At 49.5% G+C, this 16,306-nt stretch overlaps 1 protein-coding gene across 1 annotated transcript; it reads right to left on the bottom strand.

Annotated features, from left to right (window-relative positions):
- Window positions 1-918: 918 nt before the first annotated feature.
- On the bottom strand, window positions 919-15,516 carry GPR139 (G protein-coupled receptor 139). Its single transcript, XM_086760063.1, has 2 exons — window positions 15,396-15,516; window positions 919-1,853 (listed from the first exon to the last, which is right to left on the bottom strand). The coding sequence occupies exons 1-2, from the start codon at window positions 15,514-15,516 to the stop codon at window positions 919-921; spliced, it is 1,056 nt and encodes a 351-aa protein (XP_086616189.1).
- Window positions 15,517-16,306: the final 790 nt, after the last annotated feature.

Raw genomic sequence — 16,306 nt, 5'->3', positions numbered from 1 at the left:
TGGCATAATCTGTCAAGGCCAAAATCTTAGTCTGAGATTTTTATTTGTTAATCCCTAAAGGGGGATGACTGAGAATCTTTATTGATTAAGAAGGAACCTGAGGGCTGTGATCACTCCAAACCTCGCAGGAGCAGCTTCGGTGGGAACTCTGCATCAGGCAAGACTTGGCCTCACACTTGCAAGTCTTTAGATGCCATCGGTGAAATAGCTGGGAAAAGATGCTGCTTTTGTTCTTGGCTCTAGAAACCTCCCTCTGTCCCTTGAGCTTCCCTGTCTCGGTCACATTCTTAAATAACAACTTAAAATGTATGAATATTGGCAGCTTGCAGAATTGCTTTCCATGCCAAGGCTGCAACAGGTACTATATTGGTCCTCGAGCCTTGTTCAAACGAGCCAAAAAAGGCTTGTCACAGTTTGTCTCGTGGGCTGCCTCCTGCAACGAGGTCTTGACAGCGAGACTGTGTGTGGTGGTATTTCATGTCAGAAACAACACATCATTTTTGGCAAGTGCACACACCAGAAATGACACCTTCCACAGTACGTAAAGCATCCATTTGCTCTGTCGATGTTGAACTGCGTGATCAAGGTTTTGTTGTTTTGTTTTACAAGGTTGTAATTGTGGCTTCCCCCCTCCAATGACTTTGGACTGCACTGGTGCTGGGATGCAAAACGTTTGAGCGCGACTGAACGCTAAGACTTGAACTCTGAAGCATATTCAAAATGCTGTGTAAGAGACCAGAGGTGTTTGCCTTCTCACTTGTGCTCCTGTTCCTTCCTAACAGTTTGATCCGCCCTCGGTCTCCCAGGGAAATGAAATCAAATGACCACTCTTCAAAACAGCCATTTCAGCAAATTACATCCTGAAGATGTAACCTCTTGAAAAGAACTTGCACCCAGAAACTCCGACTATTGCCCTTTTCATGGTGATATTTTTATAGGCTTTCCGTTCTTATCATACTGGTAAACAAGCATTTTGATGCAGTGAGAGTTGGCCGGGGAAATCCAAGGGCTGCTTGTTATGGAAAAGTTATGGTTTGTATAGAATTGCACAGGTTGCTTCTGACACTTAAAGAAGGCCTTCAGCGTGGCAGCTGCCATTGTGCGAAATCTTTTGCTAATAAAACAGTAGAGGAAGAAATTAATTGCAGTGTTCAGCAGTGCCAGCATATTGGCGATGTCCGACACGATATGTACCACCCAGCTGTTGTGTATAGGCGATACGTAGAGGTGATACAATATCATGATTATTCTTGGTGCCCAAAGTATGGCAAAAATAGAAGTTATAGTAAACAAAATGGCTGTTGTTTTCCCTGTGGAGTACCCTCGCAGTCGGAAGTTGCTCTTTCGTCGCAGCTTGTACACGATGATGGAATTCAGGATGAAGAAGATGGAGCAGGGCACCAAGTAAACAGTAAAGCAGTGGATCCAGATGAGGACGTGATGCATTGATGTGCTTATGTAGTCTTCGATCCAAATGTTGGGCCACCAGTAGTAGGGGATGCTGGTCAGAAAGCAGGTGATATAGACGCTTACAATGACTTTTCGAGTACGAGCAGGGTAGGAGACTGTGTGATACTTCAGCGGGTGGCACACAGCTATATACCTATCGATTGTTAGTGGAACCGTAATCCAAATAGAGGTGTGGATGGAAGAAAATTCCAAAACCTCAATTACTTTGTCCAGTACCTGAGGCATCTGTTTGTTTAAGATGAAGTCTTCCATGAGGAAATCAACAAAGACGATGAAGAAGAGAACCAGGATGTCAGCAGCGGCTAGAGCTAGAAGATAGTTATAGGAGGACTTCTGCCTGCGAGCCACGAGCTGTGAAAGGATGATGACTGTCAAGATGTTTGCTGTGGAGACAGAAACACAGAGTTAGGCTATTAAGACGTAACACTAGATTTTCTGAGCACTTGCTTTGAGCAGTAGCTCTGTTCAAGCACTTGGCAACATGATGGCCTTTTTTAAGGTTCAAGAAACCAAATGGAAAATGCTGCAGTTGGGTCTCTCAGAGAAGCTGTTGCAATAAGAGGAGCACATGGCCCTGCTCCTAGCCGTGGGATACACTGATTGATATGCAGTGTTCCACCAGACCAGGATGAGGGACAGAGAAAGTTGGGACCTTCACTGCAGACACAGGGTTAGTGTCCAGCAGCCCTCTGCTATCTCCTTGGAGCAGATGCAGAGGTTGAGTTATGGCCCTGGCTCTGTTGCTGCTCTCTGGCCAGCCCTGCTGCTTCTGTGGACACAGCAGCAGCATCCTGAGCAGGGGGTGCTCAGACCCTTGCCCATGTGCAGGGAAGCAGGGGTAGCAGCAGGAGAAAAAAAATTAATCTCTCTCTCTTTATTTCTTCCCTTGCTTTTTTCACATTTTTTCCACAAGGAACAAATAAGAAAGGTGGAGTGGGCTTTGGAGAGAGACACTTTGTTCCTCATCCTAGCTCGCGGTGCCTGCCTGTTTTAGCTTTGAGCTCCATCTAAAAAGAGCTGAAATCAAAGCCACCTGGATTAGGTAATTCTCTCTTGACTGAGTGGGATCCCAATTGAGAGAAGGGCTTCCAGTGAAACACGTGTTCTTCAGCTCCTGAGAGCTGGAGGTGCTTCGCTGCCCTCGGAAGTTGTCAGTTCTGCCCAGGATGAGTCTCCTGTGATTGTCCTGCCTGTCTGACCAGCTCTCCTACAGATGGGCGCTGGGGAAGCATCTCCCTTCCCACCACTGAGACAATCTGCTCCACAAAGACCTGCTGGCTTATCCAGAGCTGCTCTTTAGAAGTCCTTCAACTGGAAGGCATTTTTCCTCTGAAGTGATACAGCTGAGCCTTTAAGGAAATCCTGCTGGTCACATCAGATGTGATGGATGCTCTGATTCAGCCCAAGTGCAAACATCCCCGAGTTTCCTGAAAAAGAATCTGCTTGCAACTCTTTGGTCATAATACAGACCCATCACCTAAACCCTGCCTAGGTGTATTGTGTGACACTTAAATAATAGTGTGGTGAAGTGCTGAAGTGTCTTGTCTCTGCTGTTTCACTGTCTGGTTTGCTTCAGTCTTCTAAAGCTGTGATTCAATGTAAATACCCTGTAGTGGCTGCCTGACCCAGTGCTCTGAGGGATGCTGTAGAAAGGGCTCAGCCCTACAGCCCCTGGCCAGGCAGAACCAGAAAGGTGGTGGAGGCCCCATCCCTGGAAACGTTCAAGGCCAGGCTGGATGGGGCTCTGAGCAACCTGATCTAGTTGGGGATGTCCCTGCTCCTTGCAGGGGGGTTGGACTAGATGACCTTTGAAGGTCCCTTCCAACCCAAACCATTCTGATTCTACGTTCTATAACCCCCGCCATGGACACAGACAGCCCTCAGAGTCCTTGAGCTTTCCTGGAGCACTAAGGTGCAGTCAAAATGTAACTGCTTGCTCATGTTTACTAGAACTTACTGTGTAGTCTTGAATTGTGGAGAAAAAAAAAATCCTATTATTCCTACTAGCAGTATGGCTGGAATGAGACAGGCGAGATTGTTCCCTTCGGAAGTTTGTATCATTGGCTAGAATAGCTGAAGTAGTGCTTAAAAATCAGAGGTCTGGTTTACTGTACAAGAGACTGCCAAGTGTTTGTATTTGACATTTTCATAAGTGTTCTATAAATCACCCCTTCTGTGCATTCAGGGCTTCAAACATTTCTGCCAGCTTTGATGGATTTCCATCAACAGTAATTGTAAGGATTCCTTTAAATCAGAGAGAAAGGAAGTTGCTGACATTGAGGTAATGATGACCTAGGACATATGTCCTACAACTGAAAATGCTCTCTCCCCCACACCCTCCCCCTGTTTTACTTGGCACTGGAGAAAAGTTCCTCCTTCATAAATGCCTTCCAAGGCTGCTGTCTGGGAGCAGACTTCTGCCACCAGGGAAAGGAACTGCAGCAGAGTGAATGATTTGAGTAACAGCCTTCATAAGCGGCACCTATTTTGGTATTAATACATTAATTTTGTTTCTTGCAACAAAACTAAACCAAACATGACAATCAACTGACTCCTTCCCTAAATTAAAAACAAAAAAAGGCATGGTCTCTCCAACAGTGTTGTCTTTAAATGACCTTCAGGGCATTTCCCGGTTCTGCCCTCCGTTAACATGAATGCAACTGCATCGGTTTCAGCTCGGAGCAGGCAGGGGGGTGATATAGTCTGAACTGCTGTGTCATTTTTCACTTACTTGCTTACAAAATGTTGTTGTTGTGCCTGCTGATGAGCCCTGGAGTACAGTGAGTGATGTGCTGTCAAGGAAATCCTCGAGCTGCAGTGTTTATCGTGACTCTGCAGCCACTGTTGGTTTTGGCCAGCCAGGCTGAGCGGCTCGTCTTCACCCATGGGGTTCATCTTTTCAAATCCTCTGGATTTGACTCACTCCAGTGGCAGCAGCTGGAGCCAGTGTGCGAGAGGGATGCAGATGCTTGAGGAGTTGGTCCCTGTTGGTAGCCACGGCCTGCCTGGCGGAGCAGCTCCCGCAGGGATGCTGAAGACGTGCCACGTCCGGGCACAGCAGCCCTGCTCCCCACGCCTTCTGCCCATTGTGGGGGTCCTGCTGTTTGGTTCTAACCCCACTCCCATTTTCCTACAGGAGCAGATTAATGAGCAGTCTTTTCCTCTGTACCCTCTCCCCCCACCTTTCTCAGGGTTCCCAGTGCCGGCAGTAACAGCGTGTACTGAAATGCAAGTTATTTGTCTAGCGCCAGCGAGCTTTGCTTGGTGAGCGGATTAGAAAATTGATCTGACAAAGTACATGTAAGCTCTATCCAATTTTTCTGCAAGGGTTATGGTATCTTGTATTGGAAATGCTTTCCCTGGGATCACATCAGGGCTTTTCCTGTCTGGATGATATGAAATATAGTAATATCATTTACTTTATGAAAAGAGATACTTACTGGGGTGCAGCAGAAAATTGCCAGTGTGACAGTGCCTGAGCACAGGCTTCGGGAGTATTTTTCCTGCTGCATGCTGTATAGGGAAGGTGAAGATGAGCTATGGAGAAGTCTCAGTCCTTCACCTGTTTCCTAGCCAGCATTAAGTTGGTCCTTGGTGTGTCCTCAAATTCTGTCTAAAGCTCTGTAGAATGGGCGCTGGTTGGAACATTGCTCTGCGTGAACAACTGTGTCCTTCTGCCAGCATCTCGGTGACTGCTGGCTGCCTGCTCAGTGCCCCACGAGCTCTCCTGTGGGCAAAAATTACCTCCTGTGGGTGAAAGGTGATGGAGGAGCACTTGTGACCGCATTTTAACCTGTTTAGCCTAATTCTTGCATTAATATTTTACTCTGTGATGAGGACTATGGCTAAGATGATGATGGAGATATAAAAATATCTCTCTACTGTAACGTACGCGGAGCTACAGCTGCTACATAGGTCAGCACCTCTAAATTGTCCTGGTTGGTGTAGTGCCCATTTCTTGCGGTGTTTTTTCAAGACTCTAAGTAGTTAAGATCATCTGAATTTGAAAGAGATTGATCACTGTGCTGGGAGTTGATTAGGGGATGACAGATGGGAATTCATGCCAACGTCGCTTGCTGCAGTGCAGTATTCTGAATTTATAAATATCTGGTTGAGAACCAGGGCTTGATTAGGGACTAGCTGGCTGAAGCCTTGAGATGCCACTAGCAGATGATGAGAAGCAACTGTGAGAAATGGCAGTCTGAATTCTTTCCCCTCAGTCATGAGGATGCCTTTGAGACGTAGCAGCTGAAGGTCTCTGACACCCAAACACTGTTGGTCCACACTGCTGAAAATACAGTAAGCTTCTAACTCAGCCAGGCTTTGTGATGGGACACTGACATCTCTCCTTTGACATCACCTCTGACTTTACCAGCTTCTGAGGACAAGCACTAGCACTGAAATTCATGCTATTGGAGGTCCTACGTATCTGAGGGATCATCCTTTAGGAGTAACGTTGGTTCTTGTGTGGATTTGGGTTTGCTTTCCATACCGAGCCATGATGCCTTGCCTGCAGAGCCCAGGCAGTCTTCCATGCCTCCTCAAAGCAGTGCCTGTGACCTAAAGGCACTGTTTTTTCCCCAGTTTCATGGATTACAGTCATAGCTCAAATAGCATCTAACGACAGCCTTTGCGGGGGATTCGCAGAGCTCCTTCCACTGACTATTATCACTGCATGTGAGCTTAAGCAGGAGCAACTGTATCTGTCTAAAGAAGAAATAGGCAGGTTTCTGGGCTTTGGGGTTGTTGTTTTTTATCGTGAGCATTCTGCACGTACACAGCAGGCTGTGCAGTGAAACAGACTTTACAACACGAGCGGTAGCACTGCTGCGCTGGGAATAAGGCCCGCTGCGTGGTTCAATAGTTCAGCATCATAAATTACCTAAATGAAGTAGCCACGAGTGTCGCTCACCGAGCGCGATAAACATTGGGTCACTGAATATAATGGACACCTTTTACCAAACGTAGTTGTTGCTAGGATCTCTAGAAATTATTGTGCAATGTATGAAACTACTCTGCAGGCCTTGCGTTAGTCACCTGACTGCCACAGAGAGAGAGCGTTTACAAACGGGAAATCTTAAATTGCGTGTGGAAATATTTTAGTAACACCTCCTTCTTAGATTTAGAAACTCTGAAACTGTAAGTACAATATGCTAAAAATATATGGTGGGAAAAAAAAAGTGATGTTTTGGCTTGATGGGAGGAGATGATCTTCTCTAAGCTAGGAGGCAATATTAAAATGTAAACAGGTACCGCGTCCAGCAGCCAGGTCTGACCGGAATTACGAACGGTCATTTGCCAATAGCTACCAGACTGGAGACAAGGATGGCATTCAGCCCTTACTTTGAGTGGGAGCTCTCTGGAGAAGATGATGACAATGGGTGATTTCTGATGGAGGCTATGTAACAGGGATTATTGGGGAAAAAAAAAAAATGCTGTGGCAACATAAACATGTTTATTACTGATGCTGGCTATAGTAGGTTATGTGGTCTTTTCAAATGACCCCTGGATGCTGTCTGCCCTAAAGAAGATAGGGTAGTTCCATGTTTTCCTCTTACAGCTGGCATAGGTCAAACTGGACGCTACAGCGGATCGGGACAAACTCTGTGAAAGGTGCCTGCTCACGGCTAACGTAATTTGTTCTTTTTTATTATGGTATCCTGAGATCCTTCCTTAAACTGTTGTGAAGCGTAAAGAGATACTTTATAGAATATAATTAGTGCAATACACATTTTTCCTTCCCTGAGAGTTCCTGTGAGGATTGATTTTTAAAACAAATTGATTTATTTGTTGTTCAATTGTCTGAACGCTGACAAACAGCACGCACCCGCTCACCCTCAGCAGGGAAGAGCCGTCAGCTGCTTCTGCTGGTGCCTGCATCATCTCCCAGGGGATGGAGAGGGATCTAAGCCCAAAAATGAGCATCACAAAAGCTATGGCAGGCACGGATGCAGGACTGCCACCGGAGGAGGTTTCACACCCTGTAGGAAGGCTCTCGTGTGGTTTGTACTTAGAAATCCCACGTGCAGGGACAGACCATGCCAGCTCTGGGGGTGAAAGTGAACCTGGAGGTAGAGGATGGTCAGCTTCTGCCCAGGACAACCCAAGCTCCCCTCCATAAGCAGGAGACGGAGCTAGTGACTGCCGGAGAAAACACGGCATGGCCTTGAACTTACAAGTCGTGAGTGAATTAAAGAGTTAGTGTCAGAGGGCAGATTCTGATGATGAAATCTGGCCCCCCGGGCCGTTCTTCTCACTGACAGCCTTTACCAGCCAAGGCAGCTCTGGGGAAGGATGCAGTGAATGGGGTACTCTGCTCCATTGCTGGCACTAGCTGTCAGTGGATCATGGAGGCCAGAGAAGGCTTTTAATCCAGCCAAAAGCACTTCCTTGCTGTTGGAGGGCATGGATGCGGTAATGGTGTGGAGATGCCAAAGGCCAGTATGAGCTTTGAGCCCTGTCAACCACTCAGGCTTAAGTGCAGTAACTTGTCTGGCAGACAAGTGTAATTACATTGCGTTGCTTTTGGCTTTCCTAGACCGTTGGAGTCGGCTTTATTCCCTAGTCTTTATAAAATAGGGCTATTTCTGCAATCTGAAGGAACACTAGGCTAAGATGTGGTGAGGCCTGGTATGTGCTCACTGGTGACACACGTGTGTAAATGCCACAGGGATCTGGTTTTCCTCTTGCCATCTTCACCCGCCTCATCCACCTTTCCTGAGCTGGGCTTACAGTGCAGAAAGCCTCTAGTGACTCTTGGCCGTTCCTCCCGCCCTGAAGCCTTTCTTAGAGGCACCCACACAAGGATAAAAATGTCTAAAACTCACATCTCAAAATCTAGCCTCGCATCTTGCTACCAGAACAGTAAAGCTTTCTCATGGAAATCGGTGCTGGGAGGAGAAAGAGCAATCTGCAAAATAATGCAGAAATCATCACAGGAATTTGGTTATTCATGCAACATATCTGGACAGACAGAGATTTTCAATGCAATCTGGGTGTCTCATTTGGGAGGTGTTTACGGCTTCTACATGTGGGCTGTCTTCAAAGTGTAAGAAGTCTCAAGCTGAGTAACTTGAGCTCGAGGATGACAAAACCATTCCACCCTTTTGGTACTGAGCACCAAAGCACTGAGGCAGGTGCCCGAGGTACTTGATGGGATGACTAGGATGGAGGGAGGATGTGATTTCATAAGGGCACTGGCAGAAATTATTTACTGAACATGAATAATTAAGAGGATTTTACCTTTGACTGTGGTTTTGCTAAAAAAAACAAAGTCTTTATGTCTTCCTAAAGCATTAGCTAATGCAATAGGAGCTCATGCTTGCAAACCCCATGGCCAAGCTCTCTCAGAGACTATGCCAATTTTACACAATATGCAGGAAATTACAGACTATGTAAAGCCATCGCAGTTTGGCTTTGTTTCCCCGACGGAGAATATACTGCATCCACACTAGATATATCACTCCTTGGTGTGCTAGTCCGGATGTTGAAGAAAAGACACCTGGAATGAACAAATGTTTGTGAAATATCCTACTCTGATGTAACTGACTGACAGGTAATTTGTCTTGAAACCAAAAGCAACCTCTCGTGCACCTATCCACACAGTCAATGCACCATGTGATTGAAAAGATGGAGAAGTTAAATGACTGTTCATTCCAGGAGCTCTCTGTTTCAGGTGGTAGAAGAAAACAGTTTCAGTGAAAAAGATATGTTCACTGTTTCAATAGGCAGGCTTCTCTCCTCTTCCATGGATAAAGAGACAAAACTCCTTTTGGCCATCTTCTGTCCCACTAGTTCTGGTCCTACTTGGTTGCCTCTACTCTGCCCGCCCATACTGGTGTCCCGGGGGCAACGCAACACCATCTTCTCCTATCAGGTCACCCCCAGAATGGCACCAACAGTGCTCCAGACATTGACGTTTAGGATCCTTACATATGTATGTATCTTTATTCTGCAGAATGAAAACAGAATTGTGTGCAAGGTCTCCTGTGCTCAAGGGGTTAATTTTGGCTTTGTTTCTTTTTCTGGTGCCTCAAAGTTAATGGGAAAAGAGATTAAAGGCTCAAAAAGACCACCTGAAACAGAAGGTGAAGGCTTTTGTGGCCAAGGATTGCTTTACAGTTGGCATATGAAAGCAGAGAGTGCACCATGTCAGGACATCTCCGTGTTGTTTGTTTGCCTACAGCAAACTGTTTTGATGTACACGGATGACGGCCTTTTGCTGGCTCGTTTCTGCTGATTCACCCCCATTTTGCGGAGGGGAGCAGAAAGAGAAGGAGGAAAATAAGTAATAGGGTGGATGAAGAACAGCAGGATATTAGACTGCCTAGTGCTTCTGAATGGTGTGACTTCTTAACAACTGGGGGCTCTGCATTACCCACCTACAGTGACAACTGGCTGTGCTCTCTCTTTTGTGTCGTCATTTCAAGGAAAAATCTCCATTGGAGTTTTTCCTTCCCAATCCATTTTAGCAGCCTGCCATGCAAGGTTGTGCGCTTCATAGTCCACTGAGCGTCCCAAACATTGCACTTCGTTACCATTACAGCCCTGACAGTGTTGTTTCCTACTGATGTGGCAGAAGAAAACCAAAGTTTGCAGCTGTACCCCATAGTGGCATTCGGAGATGCGCAAGCAGGTCCTCTTCTGCACTAGCATGGATTCAGCCACACGCTGCCTTCCAGGCTGCGAGGCTTTAGTGGCCGCGGTCTCCAGACATACTGACCAAATAAATCGCTCCCATCTGCACGCCTCGCGTCACCGGTTCTGTGCAGGAACGCTGTAATGAATCTATTCTTTTTCATAATGATTCTTCTTTCCTTATAGCATTCATTTTACAATAGGAAGTGACTCATTTGAAGCATGTTAGCAGCAGTTTTGTTCCGCTCTGTCCAGTAGTGCTACTGTAATGTGCTGCAGTGCCCTTCGGCTGCTCCAACAGCCGAGCTAAAGTTCTGCCAATTTATTTGTCCTCCTTTAAGCAGGATGCAATGTACTGGCTTTGCATCCAATTCAGACTTTAAGTTAGAGAAAGTATGGTCTTTGAATAAAATGGGGGTTGAATCAGGTCTCAGGAGGGTTCAGTTCTTCTCATTGTGTGAACTCCATCTAATGAGCGACAGCTGAAGAGGGCTGTTTTTTCAAGGTCATAACTCTGCACGTAACAATTCTCCCACTCATATTTTCAGATCTTCCTTTAGTACTTCTATTGTTCAGGTGTGCTGTTATGAGAGAGGCTATTTATTCAGGTGTTGGAAATGCTCTCTTTAATCAGAAGCCTGTACAGTGATTGCAGAAGAATACACCAGGCAGCAGATGGCAGGAATCCAAAATGGGTCAGACACGCTTCTGCACTGCTGTATGCTGTGTGTACACCTACTCTCTGCCTGCTTTGGTATTTACTGGATATTACACACCATGTGAGTCACCAACAAGCCTTGCTACCTGTCCCCTTCCTACTCATGGTACTAACCGGGTTGTGGCTGTAAGCACAGAGGTGGCAAGGCTCTTCAGGTCTCCTTCCCCCTATGCTGCTGGGGAGCACAGCTGGGCTGGTGCGTGGTGGTGGTCTCTTAGATGGGAGATGCTCAGCCCACAGCCCACCGGCAGTACCTGCCTTGCCAGGGCGATGACCCTGGCTTGCACGCCTCCCAAATAGGCTCCTTACTCCAAGGTACATACGGGGAGAAGGCTTCAGAAGGACCAGTTCTCCTTTGTTTCAGTTTGCCGGTGACTGTATTGCAGTTCGCATGGGCACAGTGCATGTGTTATGTGCCTGTGTGTCAATACAACACCCTAGGGACAGTGAGGCTGTGTGAGAACAGCCGGTCTGTCATCTGCTGGGGAAGGTCCATAACGTGCAGCACTCTCCTGACAGTGAGTTACATGTTCCTCTAGGTCAGGACTACAGCTTCTCTCCCTCTGCACGGAGCCTGCCGAGTGCACTCTGTGCATAGCTGGGCTTTGAATGACCTGGGCTGTCCCCATCAGCAGGCCTGACATGACATCTACCTGTTCACACCCTCTGGCCAGGAGCACCCAAGTGTGTCCAAGCTGCTTTCCCAAGCTTGCAGAGTCCTGAATCTGTGCTTAGATCAGTGTGATTGGTTTTAAGCAGAAGCTGAAAGCACAAATAAAAGAAACATTTGTGGACCAGGCTCTCAAAGTTTGGAGTGGCACTTCCCTGGAGCGTTGGTGTGTGTCCGTTACCACCCAGGGATGCTGTAAGGGTGCTGAGCCTGTGCCTTTACTTTGTGTCACTGGCATGTGATGACCCCTGAAGCTGAGTTGCTCCCCAGGTAGGCAACTGACCAGAGAGCAAAGTGGAACCAGCAATCACACTGGTAAGAAAGCCAGATTTTACCCTGCCTCTCTGCACTGTCAGGAGCAGGAGACCCCTGGAAGCACGGATCAGGCTAGGAAATGCTGTCACTCTGTCCTCTCAGCAGCAATTGCTGTACCCCAACAGGGAAGGTCACTGCAACTCAGTTGGCGCTGCACCTTCTAATGAAGTGGGAATCAAGGTCAAAGCCAGGGGTCTGCAGCAAGCACTGCTGCTTCCCTGCCTGACCTTCCAGGCCGTGTTCAGCAATATAGCCATAGCAGGAGCTCTTTGGTGTAGCTGCTTTGTGCTGCTCTCCCTGGCAAAGGGATGGGCTGAGAGTTGGTACCTGTTGCTCTTTGCTTCCTCACCTTACCATCTGCCTCCTGGACTGAATCAGAGCAGCTGCTTCCCTTCCCCACATCCAACATCACCTGTTCTCTGGCATTTTCCATCCCTAAAGCAAGAAACACTTCCATTAAGCCTTTCCTCCAGCCTCTCTTGCCTCCTGGTTAACTGGAGGTGCTTCAGATGTCCTCTCCAACTGACAGACAAGGGGAGTGCAGGGATGGAACAGCAGGGGCTGCAGAATGGCTCTGTAAATGATAAATCCCCCCTCTAAATGGGAGCATGACCCCACTTCCAGCCCCGCTGCCTCGCTCTGCTCCTCACCCTTGCGATGGCAGTTTCTCCCTGTCCCACGCGTCCTGCTCCTGGGGCACCCCTGCTCCCAGCAGCGGGACTGCAGGCTTGTGGGACACCCATGTGTTCTGGAAAACAGTCTCCGTCTTGCTAGCCTCTGCTTAGAGGGAAAAGAATAAACCTGTCACAGCTGATTGGAAAGTGCAGTCGCCTCTGGCAGAGTTGTGGCCACCTCGGCGCGCAGTAGCTGCTCTGGCAGGGCTGGCATGCGATGGTGCCTCCACGGTTGCCCCTCGTTGCAGGGCACAGCCTGGCACTTGCCTCTGTGTGCTACAGCCAGAGCAGGGGTGAAGGGCGTTCACTTTGCTCTCTCTCGTCCCTGCCTTTTTCTGACTTTCTGGTGCCTGGCTGAACAGGGAGGGAGAAAGAGCCGCTGCTGAGAACAGGATCTGCTGAGATGCCTGGGCTGTAGAAGGGAGGGGAAAGGATGTGTTCTCTGCATGCGCAGTCAGGCCTGACATCGCTTGGCCTCAAAGTGGAGTTGTTGAGTTAGTGAAATGTCCTTCAGACACTAGAGCAGGAAAGGCAGAAACAGTTAACTGGTTTCTCCTCTCATCAGTCTTTCTCCAAGATTTGTTGCAAGGAGTTAACTGTTTCCATTTCAGCAAAACACTGCGCTAGCGCTGTATTTGAGGACAGATCCTAGGCAGCGTTTCCCCTAAACATATCCAGCTTGTTCTCATCTCTGTGCAGTCTCAGGATGAAAATGATAAATCTCATGCACTCAGCACACCATGCATTTACTCTGCATACTGTACATGTGTGTGTTTTCAGGTGTTAGTGCCAGTGTTATCCTCAGGTACAATGCACTGAACAAGCGGATGCGTTCATACCCGTGGAAGCCCACTGAACTCAGCAGTGTTGCCCCACCACATGCTTTGGCTAGTTCTGCTAAGCACTACCCGCGGTGCCACTGCTCTAATCAACCGATGTCTGATCCCTTGAGAAACGCCTGTCACCATTGCTAACTTGGATTGTGCACCCATTTAACCATGTTCTTAGAATGACAGCATTAGGTGCGTAATTACAAGGTAGTATCCTTAGGGAGCTGGTGCAAGTATGTGCAGAGCACTCATTAAGTGATTTTTCTTGCCTGTGCATGCAAGGCTTTTCCTCCGTTCCAGAAACATAGAAAGGCAAGCTTAGCCACAGACTGCTTCATAACAACTTCTTCACCTGATAATCTTGCGAGGGTCTTGGTCAGTTCCTAGGGGACGGGTGTTCAAATCAGAGCTTGTCATTACTGCGGAGATCTAAGCAGCCCCTAAGGAATTAATGAAGAGGAAGCTACCTCCTCGTCCCTGCTGCCTGAGTCTCTTCAGGTCAGGGCTGAGGCTCATCAGTGCTGTGGAACTGAGACACTTGCCTATGCCCTGCATCCTCTGTGGGTAAATACAGGACTTAGTTTTCTGAACTATTAGCTAATTCTATTAACTATTAGCTAATCTTCAAATTTTAATTATAAGCCAGGGAGGAAAGAAAACCAAAAACCCAACACAAAGAACATCAATTCATATGCAGAGTGGTAATTGCATGTGTGCTGTTCAGAGGCAGGCTTCTCTTCACATCTGATTAAAATTTTTTCTATGAATTAATTGCTTGAAGAAGGAATTAAGGTGAATAAAACATCTAGAAATTGTAGACTATTAACGATCATTGCTTCTTGCCATTTTACATGGCACTTTAAATATGTAGCTGTACATAGACACAACCAAAAACTCTCTTGTATTGCACCCTTAAAATACCGATTCACCTCGGTGCATCAGGCTGCTCTAACTTTTCCCCGACTCATTCTGCCTGTCCTTGGGATCACTGTAAATTGCTCTGAGCCTGGAGGTGTTAAGCCAGGGAGCAAGCAGTGATGTTTGGCCACCCAGGCTGCACTGGGATGGCAGAAGCGTTGCTGCACGAGCAGCTCATCCTGCTGACAGCCTCACAGTCCCCTCTGAGAGGAAAAACCTGCCCAGTCCTCCGTCTCAGCCGAGACAGCCATGCCAATGGGATGCTTCTGTGGCATCTGCGCGTTTTGGGCTGTGGATACCTGTGTGCCGGCAACAGTGCCTCACAGGTGTTCATACCCAAGCCTGAAACATCCTTTCCTTCCCCATTTGGGGTCTCTCTTGCTTTTCTCATCCTCAGCATCTCTATCTTGTCTTTGTCCCCTTTTCCAGTAGGAAATTTTGCTGAAGGTTATACAGTCTGAAGGCTGATGCCTGTGAGCAGGGGCTTCCTTCTGAGCCCCGTACCTGCACTCAGGGATCTCGGTGTCGGCATTGCCGCTGCCTTCGCAGGGCGCTGACCCCAAGGCTGGACTTTCTAGAGACTGTCCTGCTCCATCAGCTGTGGGGACAGGCTCCCGAGCAAGGCAGCTGCCTGCTCACCTTCTGATAGCCTGCCGCTTCCCAAGACCAGTTCGTTACTGGTAGCATGTCGCTCCCAAAGCCAACCCTGCCCCAGGCAGCGATTTGCCCCATTAAAACTTGACAGCTACGTTTTGATTACTGCCAGCCCGGCACCCCATCGACAGGGGAGAGCCCCGGTGCCCTCCCGTCCTCGGTACCGTTTGGTCTTCAAACAGCCAAAGTGGTAATGGCAGAAACTTCACAGCGGGCTGAGACTTTGCGTGTCGAGTTCAAAGTCACAGCGCCCGAGTCCGGGTGGGAAAGCGACCTCAGCGGCGCCGGGGCAGGCAGGGACAAACCCCGGCGGGAGGGGAAACGCGGGGACGGCAGCGAGGACAGCGCCCGCGGCGATCCCCGGCGAGCAGCCGAAGGAACCCGGCGCCGCTGCCCTGGCCGGCCCGCGGGCGCCGCAGGCAGCGGGGCGGGAGCCTCTCCGGTGCGCGCTGCCCCGCAGCCCCCCGCGGCGGCCCGTCCCCGCCGGCTGCCCGGGGCGCGGCACTCACCCGGCAGCCCGAGGCAGAGCAGCAGGCTGTAGTAGACGACAGGTGCGTATCCCAAGCCGCAGCCATAGCGGTGGTGCGCCAGCAGGGAGCCGTTGTGGAGGTGGAGGTGGTTGTGCTCCATGGACCCGCTCTCCCCGCGGCCGCGCTGCTGGCGCTCGCTCCGCCGCCGCACGGGCCGCGCCGCCCGCCCCTCGCACGCTCGGCGGTGGCGGGCAGCGGCACATGGCGCGGTGCGGGTCGCTGCGGGGTCGGGCGGGGCGGGGACCGGACCAGCCCGGCTCCCGCCGGCGGGGCGGGGCAGCCCCCGCCTCGGGCCGCCCCTCCGCCGCCGTTCGCGTAATGGCGCCTGCCCTGCGACCCCCGCCGCGGGCGGTGGAGGCAGACCCGGGGCGGCTGAGGCGAAGCCGGTGCCTGAGGAGGAGGGGCTGCCCCTCGGCCCGGCCCGGCCCGGCCCCGCGCTGTCACCCCGGCCGTGGAGCGGGGCAGGGCGGCGGTGAGGGTGAACCCCACGCGTGAACCTCCGCGGGGGAACCGCTGTCTGCCCCGTGGGCAGCGAGGAGGAGGATGGAGGAATTTTTCCTTCAGTTGGCGCGAGAGTCAGTAGGATAACAAAGGAGCGCAGGCAGGGTTTGCTAGCGGTGTACCTGCCCTGCATTGTGCTTCGAAAGAGGAAGGAAGTAGTGAATCCAGGAGTGAGCATTTATATCTGCAAAACTGAGACACAACCCCGGGGTTAATTACACTGTCACTCTTCTCCCCGCAGCGCTGCGGGGCGAGGGACCACATTGGCCTGCAGTGAAGTACGCCGTGCTCCCCGCTGAACAACCCACAGGGGAACATGGAATCCCCGTGAGGCACAGCGGAAGGGAAATCCATATTTTGAAAACCTTTTCCACCCATTCTTTAACGTT

Source organism: Chlamydotis macqueenii, chromosome 15, assembly GCF_036417535.1.
Source record: "Chlamydotis macqueenii isolate bChlMac1 chromosome 15, bChlMac1.mat, whole genome shotgun sequence".
Classification (NCBI taxonomy): Eukaryota; Metazoa; Chordata; class Aves; order Otidiformes; family Otididae; genus Chlamydotis; species Chlamydotis macqueenii.
Note: the sequence above shows the minus strand (reverse complement) of the source record. Positions and strands in the feature narration are given on the sequence as shown.